At 44.0% G+C, this 27,513-nt stretch overlaps 1 protein-coding gene across 1 annotated transcript in view; it reads right to left on the reverse strand.

Moving 5' to 3' along the window:
• GPR143 (G protein-coupled receptor 143) overlaps positions 1–26,780 on the reverse strand; it is a 39,189-nt gene extending 12,409 nt beyond the window's left edge. Inside the window, exons 1-8 of the mRNA XM_081278300.1 lie at positions 26,425–26,780; positions 21,429–21,538; positions 20,510–20,604; positions 10,318–10,410; positions 7,150–7,259; positions 5,208–5,316; positions 3,881–3,998; positions 2,259–2,487 (exon numbers count right to left, since the gene is read on the reverse strand). Coding sequence (XP_081134426.1) covers positions 2,259–2,487; positions 3,881–3,998; positions 5,208–5,316; positions 7,150–7,259; positions 10,318–10,410; positions 20,510–20,604; positions 21,429–21,538; positions 26,425–26,674 — 1,114 coding nt within the window. The 5' untranslated portion in view covers positions 26,675–26,780. The remainder of the gene's footprint in view (positions 1–2,258; positions 2,488–3,880; positions 3,999–5,207; positions 5,317–7,149; positions 7,260–10,317; positions 10,411–20,509; positions 20,605–21,428; positions 21,539–26,424) is intronic.
• Between the last annotated feature and the right edge of the window lie 733 nt (positions 26,781–27,513).

Below are 27,513 nucleotides of genomic sequence, written 5' to 3' on the forward strand. Positions count from 1 at the left end.
ACACAATGTCAAAGTGAGGAGAAGGGCTGGGGGTACAGCTCAGTTACAAAGTGCTTGCCTAGCAGGCATACATGAGGCCCTGGCTTCCATCCCCAGCACCAGGGAAAAATATATATATTTTTTTAAATAAAAGGAGAAGGTAAGGCAATCCAGGAATTACTGCCCTGTTTATTTTTCTGTTGGCTGTTCGTTCGCGTTGTGTAAAACCTCCATATAAAAATTTCTAACTTGTGAGCACAGACCTAGGCAACAGCTTTCTCAAAAGAATGAATATGATTGATGCTGTTTGCCCATGGTGATTGGAGTGCCCGGGGCAGACTGGGATATAGTTTTTATTGTTATTTCTTTTTAGTGTTTTATTTGACTGTCAAAGATTGACTCAGCCACCTTAATCCACCAGAAAGGGAAAACCAACAAAGCCAAGTAGTTCCAGATGGCAATTTTGGGCTCATAACTCAGGTGGTATCAGTAATAGCATGCTAACAGCAATTCCAACTGGTGGGTCTGTCATCCTTAATGCACTGTGTTTACTAGATAGAAAATCCAGAGGTTGGGGGAGTGGCTCCAGGATAAAGGCTTGCCTAGCCTAGCATCCATGCAGCCCTGGATTCCATGCTCAGCTCCACAAACAAAGAACAGTCTATAAACACAAAGTACATCTGTCATAACTATAGCCTGAAGTATTTCTGTTTCCCTTCAAGGATCCCAATTATGACCAATTCTGTCTCATGGAATCAATCCATCAATTCATCACCATGTTTCTTTAACCCATCTTGTCACCTAAAAATGAAACTTCCTTCAAAATATTTAAATAGTAGGAATGGAAAAGAAAACAGAGCTCTTGTAGCCATTTCCAGATATCTTTCTTCAAAGTTTTCTGACTTCAAAATTCAACATTATACTTTGGTATAAAAAAGTAGCTTGAACAGCGTATTGTTTCTCTTTGGTCTCCTGTGTGTGTGTGCGTGTATGTTTGTGTGCACACACTGATTCATGTTGAGTAGAGGAAAGTTTTAGATTCACACTTTCAGAAAGCCTAATTTTACTTGGACATTACAAATCATTAGTTAAAACTCCATGGCTTGGGCTGGGGATGTGGCTCAAATCGTAGCACGCTCGCCTGGCATGCGTGCGGCCCGGGTTCCATCCTCAACACCACATACCAACAAAGATGTTTTGTCCGCCGAAAAACTAAAAAATAAATATTAAAAATTCTCTCTCTCTCAAAAAAAATAAATAAAAAATAAAACTCCATGGCTTTCAGTGTAGTGATTTCCAAACATATTTCCTTAACCCAAATGTCTTTTTTTCCCCACTAAAACAAAGCTTAACAAGGAAACCCTAAGACAGAGATGTATGTTAGCAAAAATGTACTTCTTTAGTCATAATTTGAATTTTATGAAAAATAAACGTTGAAATCAATTAGAATTATAAGGACACCTCAGTTAATTCAAAACTTTCAAACTGAAATCTGAGCTGAAAGTTACCATCATGTACCAACTTGAACAATTAACACTTTCTTTGCTTTGACTTGATGGTGTGACATCTAACTTCAATGGCCATAGAGCTGACATGCAGTAGCCTTTAAGTAATTTTCCTCTGCCATCACTGTACGGTGATCCCTTAAAGATGACAGGAGAAAGTTATTCTGAGCTCCACATTCAAATCAGTTCAGTTATTAGGTTAACTCAAGTTAATATATGGGCAGGCTAGTATTTGGTAGTCAACACATTTGAAGTATTCAGTTTAATCACAGATTCTACTGTGAGTTTTGGAATGGAATTTGAATCATTTATTAGATGCCTGAAGCATCACATCAGGGTTCCACAGAGCACAGTTTGACAATCACAGTGCTATGTGAACAGGATAAATTGGAAAAGCTGGTACTGGTTCTTTGGCTTTTTGCCCTACATGCCCCCAGTGAGCTGGACAGAGGAGTGTACCTGTGATCTAAAGAGCTCATGTCATAGCATTCATCACCTCACAGCAAAAGTATCAAAGGGTTTAAAGTGACAATTTATCACTATTCAAAATGCCATTCAGCCCAATTGGGAACAAGTTATAATAAACACAGGCTACAGGGCTTAATAATTAAAGGAAGGGCATCATTCAAATATTAAAAGGATGGGGGGCTGACGAAATGGAAGAGTCATCATGGGCTATTGTAACGTGCCCTCTGCTCCTCAGTGTTTGATAAAGGATTGGCCATGGAGTTCTGGTGTGCCACACCACTCCTGCCCTGGCCTGTGGAGCATTACCTTCTGACAGCATGCTGAGGGCCTCATCAGAAGTGTGTCCCCCGACTGCAGCCACCTTCCTGCAAGTGAGGTTTTCAGGACGCACGCAAGAGCCCACCACCTCGGCTGCTGAAGTCGTCATGGATTCCCACTGGATCACCATCTTGGGAGACTGGAGACCCACGCAGCATCCTGTCCAGCCATAGAAGGCCAGTGACAAGAGGAAGCCCTGGGCGGGATTCAGTATCCCCTGGGAGAAAAGGCAAAAAGACGCAGCAGTCAGTGAAGCAGGACAGGAAGAGCCTTCAGTTGCCACATAGTGCCAAGCTCCACTCAGGCACCCACTGGGCTGCCCTCACTCAGAACCAGTGGGTTGTTTGGTTTGGGGCAAGACTAAGATTGGCCATAGTAAGTTCCGTATCTCCAAGGGCTGCCTGAAAATAGAGGAAGTGGGGAGAGTGCGAGGGAGAGAAGAGAAAGGATGGGTGGGGGCCAGAGAAAGAGAAGGGGAGGATGAAGAGGACCAGCAGGAGAGGAGAGGAGAAGAAGGGGAAGGAAAGTGGGAGAGAGGAAATGCAAGCAAGGAAGGTGATAGAACCAGCCATCTTGGACCTCTGCTGCCCTGTGGCTTTCCACCTCGTGCTGCCAGGTCAGAATTTGATTCAGTCAAGGTTCTTGGGGTAACATTACTCCATAGAGCTAGCCAGAGGAGCCATGTGAAGCTCTCAGCCAAAACACACAGATCAAGAGGGCTCGTGTGGGCTTATGAAAGTCATCTCAAGTGACATTTTTCCAAATTCAGAACAACATAAATAACAATTTTGCATGGCTCAGAGCATACCTCTCTGCCAACAGCTCCTAATACACATGAAATGTGATGAAAATACAGGGGAGGGGGGTGTACAGTATTTTTATACATGTTTTTATGTAATAGTAATTAATCTCAATTTTATAGGCTACATTTTCCAGTTAATACAGAGACTTCATAATCATCGTTTTTAACTTCTGGGTCACATTCAACAAGACGAAAGCCAAGGGCTGGGATATAGCTTGGTGGTAGAGTGTATACTGAGCAGATACCAGGCCCTGAGTTTAATCCCTGGCACCCCAATTTGAATTAAAAAGGAAAAAGAAAAAAAAATATGAAAGACCATAATTTACTTTGACATTTGGGTTTCCAATAATGCTTTAGAATTTTATATAATGCTGGGCCAGGCATGGTGACATGCGCCTATTATCCCAGCTACTAGGGAGGCTGAGGCAGGAGGATCACAAGTTTGAAATCAGCCTGGAAAACTTAGCAAGACCCTGTCTCAAAATTTGAAAAACAGAAAAGACTGTGGATGTGGCTCAGTGGTACAGTGCTTGCCTAGCATGCACTCTGTAATTGATCCCCAGGATTAACAACAACAACAAAAAAGATGATAAAAGTGCTCTACTACTGAGTTATACCCCTGACTCTCTTTTGAATGATAATCACTACGATGAATGAAACTTTCTCAGAAGTTCACTAAGCCAAATGTAGGTAGTCCAAGAACCTACTTGCCTCATTGGATATTTATATAAACATCATACTTCTCAATGTTCTTTTTTTCCTTCCAATTTTTTTTTTTCAAGAAGAAACTTAAACTAGATTAGCTTACCATAATAAACCATGTGGTCTTGGCTGCATCTCTGACACGTTTCAAAGAGCCTGCATTGATATCTGGTTGCATTTCAAGGTAGAATAAAAGGCTTTCATTGATTATATTGGACAGCCAACTGTTAAAAAGACAATGGCCCACAGGTGAAGAGAACATGCCACAAAAATTCATTTTAAATGCTAAAGATCAGGGACTGATCTTTGCCACACTGTGTATGTGCCAATTCTAAGTGGAGAGCTGATCACTTGCACAGCAAGCAACTGAACCAGCACACCAAGAATTTATTTAAGGAAATTTAATTCCTTCTCTCAGTCTAACACAGAGATCCACAAATTCTTCCCATGTTAACACTCAACACCACATCAACATGTAAGGTATCAAATAACCCAGAATTTCAGTCTTGGTTTGAGGAGCAACCTCAAGATTTTAAGATGAAGAATTTACTTTGACATTTCACGCTGAAATTTTTAAATGTTACTCTTGGGGGTCAGTGAAGTTTGAAACAGTGATCTAAGTGTATTTTTACTGGGAGGTAATTTCTGCCTCTCCTAGGAGCATGTCCAAACAAATCCCTTCATATCAGGTAGATTATTAACACCACAAGGCTTGCTCTGACTGAGAAAGTTATTCACCACATTACAGGGTGTTACCATTCCATTTTTTTTTTTTTTTTTTTTTTTTTTTGTGGTGCTGGGGATTGAACCCAGGGCCTTGTACATGCAAAGCTCCATTTTTTTTTTTTTTTTGCATTGGTTATAAGTCTATTTTCAAAGCATCCATCTGAAACATTTGGGTAGGATACCAGACATGGAGAATCTCAGCAAAAGACATTTGCTAACCCTTTCTATTCAGCTTTGACTGAGCTGAATCTTTACACTGGAGATGTGTCCTCACCCCTCTATTGCACACAGGAATTCTGGTGTCAAAAACAAGGCCAATGGGTGCATTTAAAAAGCATGGGGCTGGAGATATAGCTCAGTTGGTAGAATGCTTGCCTCACACGCACATGGCCCAGGGTTAAATCCCTAGCACCACAAACAAACAAACAAACATGACCACCTCCCTCATTTTGGTTAATCCCAGAATCCCAGCAAGGGGTTTCGCATAGTTGTTTCAAAATTAAACTCGGAACCTCTTATTCTTGGGGCTTTATGCCTAAATCAAGTAAATATTTTCAGTTTTTGCCACAGATTCAGAATTCCAGACTTGCTCAGAGATGTCCCTTCCAGATGCTTCCCTTAAGAACTCACAGGTCACACATGGAAAAGAAAAATGTCAAGTGGTTTGCAAATCCCATCCCACTGGCAATTAAAAAAAAAATAGTTACCAAGCGATTAAAACCAGCATTATTTTGAAAAACCGGATCTTGATCACAGCTCCCATTCGCCTCTCGTTCTCTGTGTAAATGCCCTGTCTTCCTTTCAGTAAAGAGGCCACTGTGAAGAGCACAGAGGAATGACATACTTACTGTGTTCATCATTCTTATTTATTTCATAACAGAGAAGGGCATCAAAGCAGGTGTGAGCCCATAAGCAAGGCCAGAAGATCTAAAGCGAAGCAAGTTATTGACGTCACCCTCCCAGCTACCTATGTGAAGTCCTTATAGGATCCAAGGAATATGTATTTTAAATAACTTGAGATTTACTATATGCCCATTCCCTTTAGTCAGCTTCCTCTGATGTTAACATCAAACACAACACAGGATACTTGTCACAACTAAGAAAATAACCCTGATACATTAGGAACTAAACTTCCAATTTTATTGGATTTTACTAGTTCAGGTATTTTCTTTCTTTTTTATAAAATAAGGCACTTATTATTTTAAAATGTTTGAAAATTTAACATTTCTTCTTAGAAACAGGTTAGAACACCTACAAAAAAGTTTGGAGAATAATTAGAGCTGGGTGCAGAGGCACAGACCTGAAATCCCAGAGACTCAAGAGGCTGAGGCACAAAGATTGCAAGTTTGAAGCTAGGCTCAGCAACTTACTGAGACACTAAGCAATTTAGTAAGAGTCTGCCTCAAAAAAATATAAAAATACAAAGGACTGGGGATGTGGTTCAGTGACTAAATGCTTCTGGATTCAATCCCTAGTGCAAAGTGTGTGTGTGTGTGTGTGTATTTTTTTAATTAATGGCTGAAGGTTTAGCTTAGGGGTAGAATACTTGCCTAGCATGTGCTAGGCCCTGGGTTCAGTCCGGAAAAAAAAAAAAAAAGAATGGTCAGTGGTCCCTCCCACAAAGACAACCACTGCTACCACTGCAGTATATTTCGTTTTTGTTCTTGTTTTGCAGGACTGATAATTGAACCCAGGGTCTCATGCATCCTAGGTAAGCACTCTACCACTGGACTTCCACCTGTAACCCCCTCAGTGTATTTCTTTACAATGTTTTTTAAGTCATTTTTTTTGTGTTCCATATAAGCAAGTCATTATACAATTTTGAAAAAAATAAATTCTCTTATTTAATGCACTATATTTAAATGCACATAGGAAAAGACTCTTCCAAAGAATAAAAGATGTTATTAAAAAGTTCTATAATCGGGAGCTTCCCCCTTTCGTTAAGGTGGACTTCCTCACTCCAACTCTGCCCTTGAGAGATCCAAGGCAGCCTGAGTAGGTGGGAACTCTCTCCAGGTCACGCTTTCTTGAGGAGACAACAGGGCCGGAATGCAGGTTCCCAGGCCTGGCCCAGAGTCTCTCTGCTGACTCGCTACGTTAGGTTTTTACCATCCCAAATGACTCATTTCCTGTGCTCCACTTCCTGTTTCCTGCCTGTCTGAGAACTGGCATAGGCCAAGTGCATTATGGGAGAGTCTGGGCTAGGCCAAGTGCATTATGGGAGTGTCTGGACTAGGCCAAGTGCATTATGGGAGTGTCTGGACCTCTCTGTCCACGCCTCATACCTTCACTTCACTCTCCTGCTCCTGTCTCACCTCTGCAGTTTTCCAAGGCCACCTTCAGAGCCTACAAGCGTGCCAAGGGCAGACCCAGGGTGAGCTACACACAAAAGTGAAAAATCAGCTAGTCCTGGCCTCAAGCTAACAAACATTGGCAAACTTGTAGTGCTCAACTAAGTATGCTTTCTGCTCAGTTTTACTTAGTAAACCTGTTCACTGTCTCCAACTGATTCTGCTTATGTCTCTGGAGGATGATGAGTGAGGTCCATTGTCCTGGATCATTCCAGAAGGACAACATGTTATCATCTCAGCCCAAGAAACGGAGCTATACCCCATGGCCTTGTACCCAGAGAACTTCCCTGCTACTTACCTGCTGTCACTGTCTTTTGGAACAAGACAGGGTTAGCTACCAGAACGAGCAGTAGTGGCAGGTACGTGGTGATATAGTGTGGGATGGCATGGTCAAGGCCTCTCTCACACCTGAGGGAGGAACAGCAAATCATTCTTCTTGAAAGAAAAGCTTTGGCTGAAACATACCCACTTATCTGCAGGCTGAGATAAGAGGATAAGAACAAAAAAAGAAATGCATAAATCTGCCCAGACTCTAAAGAAATCAGACTCATTTCTCATGTCCAAGAAGAAGCAACAAATTTCAGGAGACTCGGGGAGATTGTTCATGTTTCTGTCCTATAAATAGGAGAGCCTCTGAAGCTTTCCAGTGGGGGCAGCTTTTAAAGATCACTACTGGCCCAGGCATGGTGACTCATGCCTGTAATCCCAGCAACTCAAGAGGCTGGGACTGGGGGATTGCAACCTTAAGGCTAGCCTCAGCAACTTTGTGAGAACCTAAGCAATTTATGGAGACCCTGTCTCAAAACAAAAAAATAAAAAGGGGTGGGGATATGGTTAAGTGCCCCTGGGGTCGATACTCAGTACAAAACAAACAAAAAACCCTAACTGGAAGAGGTAAGAAAGGAAAAGAAATCTGGGATGGTAGATGATTCTTTGCACTAGGTGTCTTCAAAGGGAAAACACACAATTTGGAGACAAAAGCACTAATTAGCTAGTTAGGTTTTGAGTACTTACTACATAATCTCAGCCAATAACATGAAAAAAATCCAGTCCTTGTCCTTGATCTATTCAAATGTATGACCTTCATATGTCAAAGGAAATTCCTTCTCACATTAGGAGTAACAACCAACTCTTCAGTGGTTCTTTTCAGGGAAAAGGACTAGGATTTCTACTGATGAGTCATAAGCATCATGAGTCACCATAGGACACGGTGGTAAGAGGAGGTGGTGAAAGCCATTGATATGTTACCAATAGGGACCATCAACTAAGATACACAGAAAGTCAATGAGAGAAAAATGGCACAGAGGAAATGATAAATGAAGAAAGGGGACAGAGGATGCCTGAGGCCCAATCAGAGAGAGGCAGAAGTGTCCCTGTGGCCATGGAAGGTACCATCATAAAAATGAAAATGCTCTTAATACTTAACATTAATATTTGTGTGGTGGTCAAACACCTTCCCAGGCTCCACATGGTCTGGACAGACTCTAGGGAAGTATGGGAAGCAGGAGAGGAGTGAGAGTGGCAGATTCCACTGCAAAGATGGAAATCAGGTGGCCAATGAGAGAGTGAGGATGTGGCTACAAGAATGCCAAGAAGTCTGCACTGCAGGATGTGAGGATTAAGAGATGATGATCTCTTAATGATGATTAAGGTGACACACACCTGTGATCCCAGCCACTCGGGAGGCTGAGGCAGGAGGATTGCAAGTTCAAGGCTAGCCTCAGCAACATAGCAAGATCTTGCCTCAACATTTAAAAAATGAAAAGGACTGGGGGTATAGCTCAGTAGTAAAGAACTCCTGGGTTCTATCCCTGGTACTCCCCGCAGCCCCCTAAAAAAAAAAGAGAGATAGCCAGTTACAGATTAAGACATTTAGATCAGGTGGCCTCCTGGAGCCCATAGGAGCACCTCAGGGTTCCCTAGGAGCCAGCCCTGCAGCAGTGGTGCCCTAAGGCTCCAAGGTAATTTTTCTAGAAATCACCAGGGTCCTACAGGTGAGGGCAAGTAAAAGAAACTCCCTTTCCTATTAAGAGCCTTCTATGAGAACAGCTGTGACACTGTGTCTGTCCTTTTGAAGTTCCCCATGAAAAGTGACCATACCAGACTTCCACACATTCTGGACAGACTCTAGGGGAGTCGGGAAGCAGGAGAGAGCTAGCTAGCTCTCTGTCAATATCCACAGTTGACAAGGCAACACCAATTTGAGATGTCTGAGTAGCTGTGAGAAGTCAAAAAACTGGGGAGGAATGACCAACACCATGAGTCAACAAATTTTTTATACAAAGAGAGATAATAAAGCCAGGTGGGGTGGCACATGCCTATAATCCCAGCTACTTGGAGGCTGAGGCTGGCAAGTTTGAGGCTACACTCAGCAATGTGGCAAGACCCTGACCCAAAAAAGGGTTGGAAATGTAGCTCAGTGGTAGAGTACCCATGGAATCAATCCCCAGTACCACAGGAAAAAAAAAATATTTCTTTTTCTTTTTTCATAGGGCACACCATGGTCTCTTGCAACTACTCAATTCTGATTATATCACAAAAGCAGTCACAGTTGGAACATCAATAAATGGGTGTGGCTGTGTCCCAGTAAAATTTCATTTAAAATAACCAGCCAGACATGATTGCACAAATCCGTAATCCCAGTGAACCAGGAGGCTGAGACAGGAGGATGGCAAGTTTGAAGCCAGCCTCCTCAATTTAATGAGAGTCTGTCTCAAAATAAAAAAATAAAAAGGGCTGGGAAGGTAGTTCCAGGGACAATGCACTATTGGATTCAATCCCCTGTACCCCAAATTAAAATAAAATAAAATGAAAACAGGTCAAGGGCCAGTTTTGCCCTAAAGGCTATACTATGATGATCTGTGTATGACCTACAGAACCCTAAAATCACAAAAAGACACTGTCCACCTGTTTTCCAGTGGAAGTGAGAGCCTATATCCTTGGTTGGGCTTTGAGACCTTGCAAATGATGGCACTGATGGGATTTTAAATGAAGAAATGCCTGAGACAATTCCAGAACCAGATTCCTCTGCATCTGTGTTCAGGGTAGCCAAGAGCATAGGATGGGAGAGGCATAGAGTCAGCTTCCAGGAGCTTTCCTTGCCTCGGCCACATCACTTCTAACTCATCCTCAGAATGTTACACTTGCCTGATCTTTCAGTGTTAAAGAAAAGGTGTGAGGAAGCTATGGCAAGATGGAAGCGGCTGTCCCTGCATCTTTCCAGCTACGAGGAGGGGGTATAATCTGTGCAAGCACGCTGTATGCTCAGGCACCCCCCACCAAGTGAGAAAGACAGACCCAGGGAAAAGATCTGGGGAGCAAGGGTGCAGTGAGCACACCGTCTCTCAGCTAGATGGGTCTGTGAGCGTGGCCTCCCTGGGTCAAGAGGATGAGCTGAGCGCCAAGGCACCCACTGTGTGAGTCAGACCCGTTCATTTTCTATAAGAACCGGGCCACTGAGGCTTACCTGGACACAGAGGGGTAGTACAGCATGACAGCTCCCTCTGCACAGAGCAGGAGGGCCAGGCCCCAGGCCATGATGTGGTACAACACGATGGTGCTAGGAGAGAAGCAGAACAGGGTGGCACTGCTCAGAGGAGGACAAAGGGGCCTGGCAAAGAAACTACCAGACTAGCCGCCAGGGCAGCTTCTGAACCAGGAAAGGTAGGAGCAAAACCACCCTCCACAGAGGTGTAGTGCTGCCAAGGGTACCAATGTGTGTGCTTATTTTTCAGTTGAGGTGAAATTGACAGAATATAACGTCAACTATTTAAAGAGAACAACCCAGGAGGGAAAGTGAGAGTTAAGGGAAATTGCATGGAATTGGAAGGTGAGCCTCAGGGTTATACACAATTACATATAAGAGGAAAGGAGGAGTAGGAGAAAAATTATATAAGTGGAAGAAACGATTTATAGTAGAGGGGATGGAGAGAGAGAAGGGGAGGGGAGGGGAGGGGAGGGGAGGGGGGATAGTGGAGAATGGGATAGACAGCAGAATACATCAGTCACTAGAAAGGCAATTTGTAAATCAATGGAAATGTAACTGATGTGACACAGCAATCTGTATACGGGGTAAAAATGGGAGTTCATAACCCACTTGAATCAATCTGTGAAATATGGTATATTAAGAACTATGTAATGTTTTGAACAACCAACAATAAAATAAAAAAAAAAAGAGAGAGAGAACAACCCAGAGACACTTAGGAAATTCACAACGTGGTTCAATTGTTCTAGAACATTTTATCATCCCCAGAAGGGAACCTCGTTCCCATTAGCAGTCACACCCCGTTCCCTCCAGCCCACAGTCCCTGACAGTCACCGATCTGCTTTGCTTTTATGAATCCGGCTATTGTAGACATTTCACAGCTTCATTTCTTTTTATGACTGAATAATATGAATAGACCACATTTTATTTATCCATTCATCCATCAGTGGACGTTCTGATTGAACACTGCTACTCCGAACATGCACATAAAACTATTTGAGTTCCTATTTTCAATTCTCTGGGATTGTATACCTAGAAGTGGAATTGCTGAATTATGTGGTATTTGGGGGTTTATGTTTTTCTTTTTTTTTTTCCTTTCTTTCTTTCCCAGTGCGTGGGATGGATCCCAGGGCCTTGCACATGCCAGCCACGTGCTCTACCATTGAGCTACACGCCCAGCCTCTCTCTGCTTAATTTTATCAGAAACCAGAGTCTCCACATCTTTGTCAACAGATTTGTTTTCCACTTTTTTTTTTTTTAATAGGATCTCACCATTTGCTCTGGCTGGCACCAAACTCTGGGGCTCAAACAGTTCTCCTGCCTCAGACTCCTGAGTAGCTGGAACTACAGATGTACATCACCTTGCCTGGCTTCAAGTTTGGTTGTTGCTATTCTCATGGGAATGGCTGCTATTTTTGAGACTTGACTAAGTAGGCCCCACTCTCCATAAAACCATAGAATAGGTTCATTCCATCTATAGTACCCTCCAGGGACAGTACTGTTCGGTTCTCATCAGCTCTGGTCTGAATATTTGGATCCCCACAAAATTCCTGTGTTGAAATCCTAACCCCAAAGGTGTAGCATTATAAAGTGGAGTCTTTGGAGAACTAATGAAGTCACAAGAGGAGAGACTTTATGGATAGGATTATTGCCTCTTATGAAGGAGGCCCAGGAGCTCCCTGCCCCCTCCACCATGTGAGGACAGTGATAAGTGGCCATCTATGAACCAGGAAGAATACGTACCAAACATTGAATCTGCCATACCTTGACCTTGGACTTCCAGCCTCCAGGACTATAAGAAATATTCTGTGTGTGTGTGTGTGTGTGTGTGTGTGTGTGTGTGTGTGTAGGAATACCGGAGATTGAACCCAGGGGCACTCTATCTCTGAGCTACATCCACAGACCTTTTTGTTTTTGAGACAGGGTCTTATCTTAAGTTGCCAAAGTTGGCTTCAAACTTATGATTATCCTGCCTCAGTCTCCTGAGTCACTTGGAGTTATAGATCTGTGCCACCATATCTGGCTTAAGAAATGCATCTCTACTGTTTATAAGTCACTCAATTTATGGCATTTTGTTATAGCAGCCCAGATAGACTGAGACATTATATTGCCCAACCTTCTATTACTATAACAAATATCTGAGATAATGAATTTATAAAGAAGAAAGATTGCATGGCATGGTGGCTTATGCCTGAAATCTTAGATACTGAAGAGGTGAAGACAGGAATATCTCAATTTTGAGGCCAGCCTGGGTGACTTAGCCAGACCCTGTCTCAAAAGTAAAAATAATAAAAAGGCCTAGGAATGGGACTCAGTGGTAGAGGACCTCTGGGTTCAATGCCCAGGACTGGACCAACGAAATTAGAGAGAGGTTTTATTTTGGCTCACAGTTTTAGAGTTTTCAGCCTGTGACTGGTTGTGCTTGTTGCTTTGAGCATATCATGGTAGGATCAGGGTAGAGTAAAGCCACTTATTTCTTGGTCAAGAAGCAAAAGAGAGAAAGAGGAAGGTGATAGGATCCCACTGTCTCCTTCAAGAGCATGACCCCAATGACCTAAAGACCTGCCGGTAGGCCCCACCTCTTAAATTTCCACCACCTCCCAACAGCACCAAGCTATGGGCCAAGCCTTGGGACACCTGGGCCTTTGGGTGACAATTAAGATCCAAGCTATAACATCCACCATCTCAGGGGCATGGTACACAAGCCTTGTCCCCCCAATCCTCCATCCCCAACAACCTCCCCTCTTATTCACCCTGTACCCCGACTCCAGGGAGAGACCTGAGGTTGTACAGGTCCCCTGAGGTTGTCCCATCCCTGAATCCAAACATCCAGGTGACTACTAATAGCATTTCCTTAGCAAAACCCACTACTCAGAGCCTTGGGTCGCTTTTCTCAGTCATGTGAACAATATAGCCCTCTGTGGCCTGCCCTTGCCACTGTGGTAAAGGCCAGGTGGACCTCAGGCCATGTTGTTCCCTGCCACTTACACTATTGCCCAAGGCAGGCTGGCCATCCCTGGTCCTCCACCCACTTTCCCCATCAGACTGACCTTGGCCTGCATGCCCACCTGTCTTGAGGCACTATAAGGGGCACAGTAAGTTTAAGAGCAGTAAGGAGACCCCAGAAATTGACAGCATCCTATTAACAGTGAAACTCAAGAAACACAGCCACTCTTGAATCTTCATTTGACTGCAACTTTTTTTTTTTTTTTTTTTTTTTTGGTACTGGGGATTAAACCCAGGGGTACTTAACCACTGAACCACACCCCAGTCCCTTTTATTGTTTATTTTGAGACAGGGTCTTGCTAAGTTGTTCAGGCTAGCCTCGAACTTAAAATCCTCCTGCCTCAGCCTTCTGCAATGCAATATTCTTTAGAGAACAGGAATGGCCAGTAATAGCATAAGCTTCGTACACTCTTAAGCTGTATGATGAATATCAGGTATGTGCAAAGGGAAGGTCCACTTAAAAGGAATGAGGTGCTGATATCTGCTACAATATTGATGAACTTTGCAGACATTGTATCAAGTGAAATAAGCCAGACACAAAAAGGCCACACAGTGCCTGATTCCCTTTATGTGGGGAATGATGGATAATGGGTACAGAGTTTCTTATGGTGGTGATAGAAATGTTCTGGAATTAGTAGTTGTACTGATTGATGTATTATTTTGTGAATGTCTTAAAAGCCACTGACCTAGGGGCTGGGGCTGTAGCTCAGTGGCAGAGCGCTTGCCTAGCATGCATGAGGCCCTGGGTTCAATCCTCAGCACCACATAAAAATAAAGGCATTCTGTCTATCTGCAACTACAAAAAAAAAAAAAAAAGAAGAAGAAGAAGAAAAAGAAAAGCCACTGACCTGCACACTTTTAAAAGATGATTATTTTGGTATGACAATTATATGTCAATTATATGTGTCTCGGTGTAGAGTGCTCGCCTAGCATGTGAGAGACACTGGGTTTGATCCTCAGCACCACATAAAAATAAATAAAGGCATTTTGTCCATCTACAACTAAAAAATATACATATTTTTTTAAAAAGAGTATCTTGGAGTTTCATCAAGATGATGTCTCACTCAACATACACTAAGTGTTCCCTCAGTGTCTAGAGAGGCACAGAAAGTGCTAAGAATGAAACAAAGTTTCTCCACAGCCCTGACTGGGAAGCTAGGCACAGAGGCTGGGATGCAGAAGAGTTTACATAAAATGAAGGTTGGACCCAAGACACAAAACTATGTTTATAAGTTAAGGTGCGAACACTTATGTTAGCTGGGGCAGAGGTCCTCAAAAATATCTCTATCCTAATCTCCAGCATCTATGATCGTGTTGCTATATATGGCAAGACACTTTGCAGATGTGATTAAATGAAGGACTTTTGAGATGGGAAGATCATCCTAGATATAGGCGTCCTGGATATATAACCACATGAATCCACAAAGGCAGAGAATCTCGGGCTAGGGGTGCAGCTCAGCAGTAGAGTACTTGCTAGCATGTGTGAGGCCCTGGGTTCCATCCCCAGGATCATAGGAAGAAAAAAAGGCAGATAATCTTTACCAGCTGCAAAGAACTAGAGAGATAGGAGTTTAGAGTCTTACCCACCATTACTGGCTTTGAAGATGGCAGAAGTGGCCACAGGCTAAGGAAGTGGGGCCACAGACTAAGGAAGCTGGGAGGTCAGAGTGACTGGAGCAGAGACAGTGAATGAGAGAATGGACAGAGGGTGTCCACAGGACTGTGTCAGTTTTATTCTAAGTATGATAAGAATCCACCAGAAGATTCTTTTCATTTTTTCTAAAAATATATGTATTGCAACAAGATAAAACTTAAAAAGTGGAATCTTAGAGGCAGGATGTTGCTCAGTGGTAGCAGGCATGAGACAGAGTTTCATTCCCAGCATTGCAAAAAAAAAAAAAAAAAAAGAAAAAAGAAAGAAAAGAAAAAATGTTGAACATGGAAAACAAAACAAGACTCAGTAAAGAATGGAGGGTAGTTTTGGGAAAAAAAATTATCCAATCCCTGTGACTCCAAAGTTTCTGGGGGAGATGATAGAAAGTGAGGTCAAGGGACTATTCTTGGTTGTGTCTGGTTTCTCTTTACTGAATCTCAGACCTATGAGTGAGTCCAACTGGATCTGGAGCAAGCCTGACCTGAATCTGTGGTTCCCCAGATGATGGACATGAATGCCTTGGCTCCCACTCAGCTGGGTTGGCCCCCTTATCTCAACATTGTGAGACCAATGCCTCGTCTAATAAACAAGGGCCTTCTCTTCCCATCCTTCTTGAAGGAATTCCTAATATCCAAGGAGACAGGCTGATGCTCAGGCCAGACCAGGAAGGGTATGTGTCCAGCAATTGGTGGTATTAGATATTCCACAAGCATGAGGCTCCCTTTCTTGTCCCACCTCTGCACTCCCCATTCCCTGCATGGTTAGCATTCTTGGACAATCTCTATCATTCATCTTTGTACTTCAACACACCCCACCCTGTTCCCCCAGAGGATTTGAGGCTGTGGCCGTCCAGATGCTGTGGGGTAGGCTTCAGTTTGTGTCTTCTCTCTGAGGGGATGGGGAGGGCAGTGAACCCATCAGTCGGGTACACTGGCGGACGTCCCTCTTAACGCTATTGGGTGCCTGGTAAATAGCATCCCCCATTTCAGTGGAGTTTTCACTCTAAAGATCAGCTGTGTAGACGAAGGGAGTGGTGCTCAGAGATCAGAATGGGAAGCCCTTCTCCAAAGAGATGAGGAGGGAGAGAAACAGGCGGCTCACAAAGGGAATGAACTTTGGGAGGAGAGAAAACATTTTGTAGCCAGCTGTCGGGGAGGCCATAAGGAAATGACTCCTTCATAGTCTGCCTCCCACATCGTAACCAGTTCCTGCAGCCGCCCTCCCCTGGCCTCACTGGGAGCATGTGGGGGTGTATCTCAGCAGTGCAGGTTTTGTCTCTGGCTCTGGGGAGATTTAGCGAGCCCATAGAGACAGCAGCTCTCTGAAAGGGCTGGATTAGTGGATGGAGAATTTCTTCATTCCAAACCCTCTTCTCGGCTGGGCAGTGCTGATGGCATCTTCAGAGTGGGGAGTGCGTCTCTGGTCAGACTAAGGAAGTCCAAGGTCAGAGGACATGGAAGACTGGTTAATGACTCTTGCCCATCCTGCAAGACAGCATTCAGGTCTGGCCAGCAGCAGCAGGTGGCTCCCACATTAATGGCTGATGCCACTGAAACTCACCCCAGAGTATGAGTGCCCAACCCAGGGGAGCCCAGGAGCAGCCAGGTCACAGCTGAAGACCCTTGCTCTCTTATCCAACCACTGAATTGTTCCAAGTCCAGGTGAGTGTAGATCCTCCTTGGCCATTATTTCATATCACTCTTTTATTTTCTTAGAGCAAGCAGAGACTTCAGTTCATGGCCATTTCCAAGATCGCAAGTAGCACACTGTCTGTTATTATTTAAAACTGGTATGTTTCACACCTGCAGCCAGAATTAGCCACTTAAATTTTGACTTGAAATCTGTCTTAATGATGTTTCTGAGGATTAAAATTAAAAGAACTCCCCAGCCAAAGAAAACAGCTACGTAAGACAGGATCTCCAAGGCAAAGGGCCATACCTGCAAAGTTTGGCCCCGGCCCTGGAATTCAGCAGGGCACCCCCCGGCCGACCAGCTGCAGTCTCCTAATAGCCATCTTCAGGACCAACTCTACCTGCTGCCCTGGAAAACAAGCTGGCTCTTAAAATGGAGCTACCGAAGCTTTGGAACCCAAACCCTCAGCCCTGGTGAAGTCCATCTAGCAGATGTCCCAGGGGACATCTCCCACCAGGCATCAGGTGAGGCTTTGTGTAAGGGCTACAGAGCACCTCTTGCTTATTTGTTGTGTGCCCTGCTCCTGACTGATTAGGGAGCTCATTTCACTCCCGACCATCAGTCATCTGAGGACTGGAAACCTGCCCTTGCTCTTGCCCTTGGAAGGCATAGTGTTTCAGGTTCTGGGATGTTCACCTTCTGTGTAAGGACGGGTCCTTGGAAGCCTAACCAGCATCCAGAGTCCTGTCTTCTTGAACACTGAGTTCCAAGATGAATTTCCAAACACATGCCTGTGCCAAGGAGGGCTTCTTGATTACCCGCCCTGAGAGTCCAGACATTCTCACACTGTTCCTTCTAACCCAGTCCTGTGACCCCCACCTGCCCTACCAGGGGTGGGGTGAAGTAATGCACCCTCTAATGACAGTGGAGGGTATGCTCTTCACCCGGCTTCCTTCCAGAACTCCCAGGCTCCTCTGATCTCTGTTACTGGCTGTCAGTGAGACCTTCAGTTGTGTCATAGCTCTGACTCCCCAAAACTGATAAGAGAGGCTCTCAGACAGGAACACAGCAATTGTACCAATTTTAGGGATTAGGCCTACTCCTGCTGCTAGTTGCCTATAGGTACCCATTCTCCCTCTTTTCCTTATAACATAACCCAGAAGTTAGACAGAGGAGCAGCACAGTAGGCTTACAGACTATTTCCTATGTCCTCTAGCAACTAAGCACAACCAAGAAACTAATTCTGGCTAATACTATGCAAGTGGCATTGTGTGAAACTCCCAGGGAGGCCTTTTAAAGCTGGCTTGGGAGAAAACAGGCCTCTTCTGTTCATTGATACACTTAGTTTGTTGGGGTCAATCCCCAGCACTGAAAACACACTAAGTGGATCAACAAAATGTAGTATATACACACACTGGAATATTATTCAGTTATGAAAAGGAATTATCTTAGTCTTTTCTGGCTGTCATGATAGAATACCAGAGGCTGGGTGGCTTATAAAAAAATAGACATTGAATGCTCATAGCTCTGGAGACTGCAGCCCAAGGTCTACGTGTGGCAGACGCAGAGTCTACTGAGGGCTGCTTCCTGGTTCAGAGATGACACCTTCTCACTGGGTCCTCACATGGTGGAAGAGGCTGGGAGCTCTCGGGGTCTCTTATAAGGACACTCAATCCATTCATGAGCCTCCACCTTCATGACCTCATTGCCTCCCAAGGCTCTACTTCCTAACACCATTAGCTAGGGGTGAGAATTTCAAAATAAAACTTGTTGGATGGGGAGGACATAAGACTCAGACCACAGCAGGAATGAAGTACTAATACATACTACGACATGGATAAACCTTCAATATGTTATGCCGAACTTAAGAGATCATATAGGAAATGTCCTATATTGCATTATTTTATTGATCTACAATGGCCAGAATAGGCATATCCATAGAGTCTAAAAATTTTGGTTGCCAGGGTGGAGGAAGGTGGGGAGAGATTGGGGAATGACTAATAACTGGTACAGGGATTGGGGGAGATGATTACAAAGTTGTAAAGTGGATGATATCAATGATGCCCAGTGGTATACAACTGTGATCCCAGCTATTCTGGAGGCTGAGGCAGGGGAATCACAAGTTTAATGCCAGCCTGGGCAACTTGGTGAGACCCTGTCTCAAAATAATAAAATAGGGTTGGAGTATATAGCTAAGTGGTAGAGCACCTCTGGGTTCAATCCCCAGTATTACTAAAAAAAAAAAAAATCTATTGACATACTGAAACTACTTGATTTTACTGTTAAATGTGTGGCTTTAGGGGCTGGGGTTGTAGTTCAGTGGCAGAGCACTTGCCTAGAATGTGTGAGGCACTGGGTTCTATTCTCAGCATCGCATATAAATAAATAAACAAACAAATAAATAAAGGTCCATTGACAACTAAAAAATATTTTTAAAAACATGTAACTTCATAAACCCATTTTTAAAAAAGACAAAAAGCAAAAGCAAGCAAGGACTTTCTGATTGAAACAGACCAGGAACTGGGCGGGGGAGGGAATAAATGTCTCCTGGACTTGAGAGCTAGGAGACCTGGACACTTGCCCCGCTTGGCCACGTCCAACGTCTCTTAGTCAATTAGGTTCTGGATGTTGCTGTATGGTCAACATCCCAATGACAGTAACAGCTCAGACCCACTGAGCTCCCACCATGTGCCAGGCTCTATTCTAATCCATTTACATGTGTGATTGCTGTTACTCTTTCCAGTGATCTTATGCAGTGGGTACCAGTTACACAGTGAGTGCCTGAGCAGGAGCTCAAACCTACTTATGCCCAAGGCACCAACCTCTGTGTGAGTCCTTGCCAGACAAACACCTCCAGCCCCAGCCCTCATTTGTTCCACTTTTAATATAAGATGTCAATATATACAGAAGTAGTTCTTCATACAGTCTTTGATGTACAGTGAAAAACTGTCATACCTGGGCACAGTGGCACACTGCTGTAATCCCAGCAACTCGGGAGGCTGAAGCAGGAAGATCACAAGTTCAAGGCCAGTTTCAGTAATTTAGGCCCTAGGCAACTTAATGAGGTCCTAAATAACTCAGCAAGACACTATCTCAAAATATGAAAATGGCTGGGGATATAGTTCAGTGGTAAAGCACTCTTGGGTTTAATTCCCAGTATCAAAAGAAAATTTTAAAAATTTGTCTAAATTCAGCAGGGCACAGAGACACACACCTGTAGTCCCTGCCTCTTGGGGAGGCAGGAGGAAGGCAAGTTCAAGGCTAGCCTGGGAATTTTAAGAAACTTAGCAAGAACCTATCTCAAAATAAATAGGCTGAGGGTATAGCTCAGTAGAAATCCCCTGGTTCAATATCCAGTACCTCCCCACACACAACTTGTTTATAGTCATACCAGTTTTTTTCTTTCTCTTCATTTTTAATGCGTCCAGTTCCAAATATTTAATTTCGTTTTTGTTTTTGTTTTCTTTTGGTGCTGGGGATTAAACCCAGGGCCTTGCACAAGAGTGTGATCTACCATCAAGCATCCCCTCCTCTATCCCTCAAATATTTAATTTCTTGAGTTACTTATTGTCAAGATTTTAAAAACCTCAGCATTTTAGGTGGTTTTTGGTTTGTTTTTTGCATTTCTGGGGACTGAACCATGAATACATGTTAGGCAAGCACTCTACCATTAAGCCACGTTCCCAGCCCTGAAAACTTCAATATTTTGAATTGGCTTCTGGCCTGAGAATGAGCCACCATAGATGTTTCTGGGTGGGGGAGCCAGCTGCCAGACTGACAGACAGTGTCTGCCACTCTGCAACCCACCTTTGAATACTCAATGGCATCTCCTAATATTGCTCATAAAACACAACCAGGCAGACCTCTGTGCCCAGTGAATACCTCAGTCCTGCTGATCTCCTTATCACAAGATAGGCGTCAACCGCGTAGCAGAAGAGCCACCAGAAACAGGCACTGTACAACAGCTGGATCCACATCTGTAAACAGCAAGAACCCAGCATCAAAGATTCTGGAAACACACGAGGCCTCCAGTCCCTCCATGAAATGAGATGGCAGATGTGGGCTTCTTCTGACATCAAGGAGAAGCCACATGAGCTCAGGGACATATGTAGACAGTCTCTAGGACAGGGGTGGGCTGTGGCCCAAGAAGGACTTGTGCATCTGTCCTCTGCTTAGCAGGATCTGACTAAGGAGCCCCACCCCACCTCGCATTTGGTATGCTTGTAGGCACGAAAGATCAATGGGGCTTTGAAGTAGAAGCTCTTTATGGGCACGTGGCACTTGGAGGAGAAGGGGTGAGGAAGAGGCTGGAGGTATTAACTGCAGCAGGAGAGATCTGCGCCCCCCTGCTGTGGGCTGAGAGGAGGCCTCACGGAGGTGCAGTTAGGAAGCCCCGGAAGGCAGGGAAGAAAAGAAAAAAAGGAACTGGGAATTCTGCTCCAGAACCAGTGATTCAACATCTACATTTGCACAATTTAAGCCCTTCTCGTGAGCACCAATAAAATGAGGTACACGGAGCATAGTGTGGTTTTTTTGTTTTTTTTTTTTTGTTTTTTTTTTTTTTTTTGTGTGTGTGGTCTACTTATTTATTTAATGATTTATGGATATAAGCCCTGGAGAGTTTGTGACAATACAGCGCTGGCCAGGCCCCACCCCCAGGCTTCCTCATCTGTAGACTGGTGCACAGCCTGAGAATCTGCATTCCTCACAGGCTCCCAGAGGTTGCTGCTGCTCACTTTGGGGACCACAGCGCAACAGGCACAGAGGTAGGGAGGAGAGCACGCAGAGAGGGGGCACTTACCGCGCTCCCAACACAGAAAGCAGCAGGCCAGATGTCTGTTCCATTCCCATCAGAGATGTTTTCAACGAAATCTGGGAATCCCAGCCACACTGCCGACCGAAGGATGATCCCTAATAGAGAAGTAGATAAGGGGCTGTGGCTTAGCGGCAGAGCGCTGGCCTAGCTCGTGCGAGGCCCTGAGTTCGATCCTCAGCACCACATAAAAATAAACAAATAAAATAAAGGTCTTGTGTCCAACTACAACTAAAAAATAAATATTAAAAAAAGAGAGAAGTAGATAGACTCTAAAGCATCTGACTCTAATACACATCTAAAGCTGACTTGTTACTTTGTAAAAATGACAACTAGTAATACATATGAGAGAAACAGGAAGAGAGCAAGAGAGCAAGGAGGATAGAGGAAGGGAAGGAGAGAAGGAGGAGAAAGAAAGGAAAGAAGGAGGAAAGGGAGAGAAAAGAAGGAAGGATGGAGGGAGAGAGGGAAAAACACGTTCATGTGTTCAGAAAAAAGGGAAGAGAAGGAGACTCTGTATCAAATAACATTTTTAAAAAGGGCTGGATTTTGTTTATTTGTATGAGACAGACCTTGCTAAATTGTTTAGGCTGGCCTTAAATTTCCAAGTCTCCTGACTCAATCTCCCAGGCATGCACCACTATACCAGCAACCTGTTTTAAAAACCCCAGTCAGCATTTAGTTTTGTTTTTTGGTGGTACTAAGGATTGATTTTATCCCTAATAGAAGAAGAGGAGGAGGAGGAGGAATGGGAGGGGGAAGGAAGAAGAACTGTTATTCAGAAAACCCATCTTTTTTAAAAAAATGTTTATTTTTTAGTTTTAGGTGGACACAATATCTTTATTTTACATTTATATGGTGCTGAGGATCAAACCCAGTGCCTCTTGCATGCTAGGCAAACGCTCTACCACTGAGCCACAACCTCAGCCCCCAGAAAACCCATCTTATATTGGCAAAGCGATCCCAGGCACTTCCATTTCAATTGAAAGCAACATTAGCCACAAGCTTGTCCCCCAATTTTTTGTTTGCTTGTTGACTTGGCATTACAAAGTGTTTATGTAAATAGCAATCTGTATTTTTTAGCTATATTTTTAATGTTCATGTCAATTATTCCTTACATAGAGAATTATTTACAAAGCACAAGTCTGAAGCTTAAATGTATAGTTCCTTCATTCTTTTGAAAACTACATATAAAAATTTTCAAAAATTAGATCTCAGTACTTTGCTTTGGACATTTATTATCTGTGAGTTTTCCTTGCTATTAGGCTCAAATAGTTAACATTCTTCAATTAGCACACACACACTTATGATATACATTACAGCTCTTTGCAAAGTAATGCAATGCCCTTTGTTTAAATGTGTCCTATTATGATTTAGGTAAAACGTATCTCACGAAACTCATGTGTGAGAGAGTATACGAAAGTGTAAAGGTGAAATGATTAGGTTATAAGAGCCTTAACCTAATCAGGGCATTAATCCCCTGATATGGATTACCTGGGTGGTGACAGTAGGCAGGTAGGGTGTGACTGGAGGAGGTGGATCACTGGGGTGTGCCTTTGGGGTTTGTATTTTGTCTGTGATGAAGGAAGTCTATCTCTGTCTTTCTCCTTCCTGGTGCCAAGTCCTGAGCAGCCTTCCTCGGCCATACTCTTCTGCCATGATGATGTCTCACCTCCTGATGTCTCACCTCAGGCCCCAAAGAATGGGGTCAGCCATCTATGGACTAAGAACTCTGAAACCATGAGCCCCAAAATAAACTTTTCCTCCTCTTAAGCTGTTCTAGTCAGGTATTTTGGTCATAGCAATAAAAGCCTACTAGTACACCACTGGATACATAGGTACTTGTAACACAACGAAGCATACATGTGCTATTTATTATGCTACTAAAGGAGATCTATGAACACTAGAAAGCTTAACATACACCTTCCCACTGTCTAGCCACTGCTAACAACAACAAAAACCAAACAAACAAACAAAAAAACACCTTTTCTGTATAGTGCTTTATAATTTAGTGCTTTGAGCTCAGTGTAAGCCCTATGAGGTAGGCATTCGTTTTACTCATTTTCAGAGGGAGCACAGTCATCTGGCCTTCTCCTAACTTCTGCTCATTTTCCTACAACATCTTCCACCTCCCTCTTTAAAGGACACGGTGTTCTTCCACCAACTCTGAAAATATATTTGGTTATATCTTTATTTCCAGATATTCAAGTAACAGAAATAAACTACTATTAAGATCTCTTCCTAAAAAATGACTTAGTGGAATCAGGAAGAAAACAAATGTTTCATTGAATAATCCTGCACCAAAATGATGTTATCCCTGGGGCTGGGGATGTGGCTCAAGCGGTAGCACGCTCGCCTGGCATGCGTGTGGCCCGGGTTCGATCCTCAGCACCACATACCAACAAAGATGTTGTGTCCACTGAGAACTAAAAAATATTAAAAATTCTCTCTCTCTCTCTCTCTCTCTCTCTCCCCTCTCTCACTCTCTCTTTAAAAAAAAATGATGTTATCCCTAATAGAAGGAAAATTCCTTTCCTGCCTTATTCTTCAAGTCTGAGAAAATGACTTGAGGTTACATAGTATTTATTTAAAGTCAAGGTCTGGAGGTTCTTCAATCATGTTTTTGTCACTCTGGGCAAAAGGACAGAACAGAAATGGGTCCTGGGATACACAACACCTGTGTCCAGGTACCAGCTCAAAGTAGGGTACACAAGGCAGTTAATACAGGCTTCATAGGCTTTGCCTCAAGATAAACATTACAAAAAAAAAAAAAGTTCCAACAAGGTCAACACCATCAAGTAATTACAAAGTATGGGCAGAATTTGAGTGTTTACTTGAACAAACCCACTATAAAATAACATTTATGGGACAACTGAACAAACACTGGCAACATTAAGAAATTGCTTTTAATTATTTTAAATTGATAATAACACCAGGGTTAAATATGCTTAAAATTCTTATGTTTAGCTGAGCCCAGTAGTACACAACAGTAATCTCAGTGACTTAGGGGTTTGAGGCAGGAGGATCACAAATTTGAGGCCAGCCTGGGCAACTTAGCGAGACTCTGTATCAAATAACATTTTTAAAAAGGGTTGGATTTTTTTTTATTTGTATGAGACAGACCTTGCTAAACTGTTCAGGCTGGCCTTAAATTTCCAGGTCTCCTGTCTCAATCTCCCAGGCATGCACCGCTATACCAGCAACCTGTTTTAAAAACCCCAATCAGCATTTAGTTTTGTTTTTTGGTGGTTCTAAGGATTGAAGATTAAATTTAGGGGCAACCTACCACTGAGCTATACTCCCAGTCCTTTTGATTTTGAGACAAGTTCTCACAAATTGCTCAGGCTGGCCTCAAAGTTGTGGTTATTCAACTTCAGCCTCCCCAGTTGCTGGGATTATAGGGCATGGGTCACCATGCCCAGCCCTAGTAGCATTTTTACTCTTGCCGCTTCTCATCTAATCAGGGCTGTGCTGAAACCCACACTTTGGTAGCCCTCCCTTGACAGTGGATAAAAGAGAAGATGATGCTAGGAATGCTGGGACCCAAAATTGCCTCCCAGAAATAAAGGATCTTTTTGTGAATCAAATGAGAGAGAGAGAGAGAGAGAGAGAGAGAGAGAGAGAGAGAGAGAGAAGCTTTTTTAGTGAAAACTAATAAAAAGTTACTAAATAAGACCATAAAGGAATTGCCAGTAGAATTGCTTTGTAGTTCTTGGAAAAAGTTTTAAAAGGTAGAGAGGAAAAGGCTGGGGATGTAGCTCAGGAATACAGCATTTGCTTAGCATGTGCAAGGCCCTGAGTTTAATCCTCAGGACCACAAAAATAAACAAATAAATAGAGTTTTTATGTTTTAGTGCTCTATACTCAGATCTGAATGGATGAAATGATATGAAGTCTGAAATGTGCTTCAAATTAAGCCAGTAAGGAGGGAGAAGGGCAAGTACAGGGAGCTGGTGGAGAGTACGTGAGGATCCATGATGGTTGTTTATATGTCATATCTACATTGATGTATGTTGGGAACTTTCCAACAAAAAGTTAAACAAAATGGCAAAAGTCAACTTTAGAGTTCTATAAAAGGTGTCATGCTATAGTTTCAAACAGATTCTATAAAATGTGTCATGCTTAAAGCAGAATTTGGCAAAATTGTTCCTTTGAGGGATGATAGTAAACATCTTTGGCTTTGTGGTGATACTTTCTCTGCCCAATATTCCACCATGTCCTCGTAGAGCAGATCTGGTCCTAGATGAGGTGAAATGCAGAGCCTAGCTGTGTTCTGTAAAACTTTATTTATGGACACTAACACTGAAATTCATGTATATGCACATGTCAGCAAATCTGCTTTGATTTGAAAAATCATTTTAAAATGTAAAACCGTTCCTTGGTGGGGGAAGAAGAGTTACAGAAAACGCTCAGCAGAAGGGATTTGCTCTGCAGTCTACACTTGGCACACCTGGGTAAAAATCAAACCTGGGGCAGCCCAAGGACGTTGCACAGTGGTAGGGCCTGCCTGAGGCTCTTGGCTCATCCCAGCACTGCAAAAGGAAGGGTTCAGGTAAAAAGAAAATAAATAACGCACAAAAGAAGACATGGTACAAAGTAGGTACAAAATAGCAAGGTGCGCACGCCCACACATGTTAACTGGTGGTCTCTGCTGGATGCACGCGCCTTATTTTCTAGACTTTCCTTAACAACACTGACCGAGGTTTTCCTAATAAGTTCGCAATAACAAACACAATGAATGATTTTCAAAATACGAGCAATGATCCTTAGACCTGAACTTTTCCCTCTTGCTTTGCAGAATCCCCTGGTCGTCCAGAGTAGTTCCTAGAATGAAAAGGCCTCCCCAGCTCGCGGCTCGGTGCTAGAAGCGCTCAGACGCGCGAGCCCTGGCACCGGCCGGGCGCGGAGCAGATCTCCGTCGCGGGGCCACCGCGCTCCCTCCACCCAGCACGAAGTGTGTCCCAGCGGTGGGCCGCGCCCTTACCCAGGCAGCCGAGGACGTCGCAAGCAGCAGCGGCCCTCAGGATGCGGGCCGAGGCAGGCGGGGAGGTGGAAGGGGCCCCGGGACCGGCGGGTCGGCTCCGGGGCAGCATCTGCAGGAGGCCCAGCACCAGGCGCAGCGCGCCGCTGCCCAGGCACAGCGCATGGAACGCCCGCGGCTGGAAGCTCAGCACGAGTTGCGTGGCAGCGTCCCGAGTGGGACAACAGAAGGTCCCCAAGCGCGGGGAGGCCATGGGCCGGCTCCGGGATGCGGTCGGGTCTGCCAGGACCCCGCTGGCCAGCCTAGGTCATGTGCCGGGCGGGCTGAGGGAGGGGGACATCATGTGCCCTGGGCCTCTCCCCCACCTAACCCCCCCCCCCCCCGCCGTGCTTGCAGAAAAGGCGCCAGGGTTGGTGGGGGCTGTGCGCCCTCTGCAAAGGCCACGAGGCCTCACGAGGGTGAGGCTTGATCTGCAGGAGGAGGGGCAGGGGAGAAAACCAGAAGTAGGGGACGTCAGCTTTCCCCCTTCCCCAGCCCTTCCCCGTGGTTTAATTCTCCAGAATTTACAGCCTCAAATCTACCATGGCGTCTGGGCTGGTCCTGCTAGAAAACAGTGCCTCGGGACAGACAGCCACTGTTTGGACTCTCAGATTCTGATATTGATGCCTTTGAGGCTCCACGCATGTATGCATCAACTGTGGCTCATGTCTATAAAAACATCTCTCCCAAGTAACCATGTGGTTAAAACAGTCTTTTGTGCATAGTCACTCTCCCCAATTGGAACAACCCCGCGGAGGTAGAATTTTCATTTAAAATTCAGAAAGCCAAGCCCAGAGTTGCACTCCTGTAATTCCAGCTACTTGGGAGGCTGAGGCAGGAGGATCTCGTTTGAGGCTAGCCTCAGCAATTAAACAAAACCTTGTCAAAATAAAAAAGAGCTGGGGATGCAGTTCAGTGATAGAGTGCCACTGGGCTGGGTTCCCAGTGTGTGTATTGGGGGTCAGAGGTGGGGGTGGTAGTGAATTTCATTAAGATAATTCTTTAAGAAACAGCAGAATGGTGATTACCAGAGGCCAGGGATAGTAAGGGTCA

This window comes from Spermophilus citellus (assembly GCF_964194105.1).
Source record: "Spermophilus citellus genome assembly, chromosome: X".
NCBI lineage: Eukaryota > Metazoa > Chordata > Mammalia > Rodentia > Sciuridae > Spermophilus > Spermophilus citellus.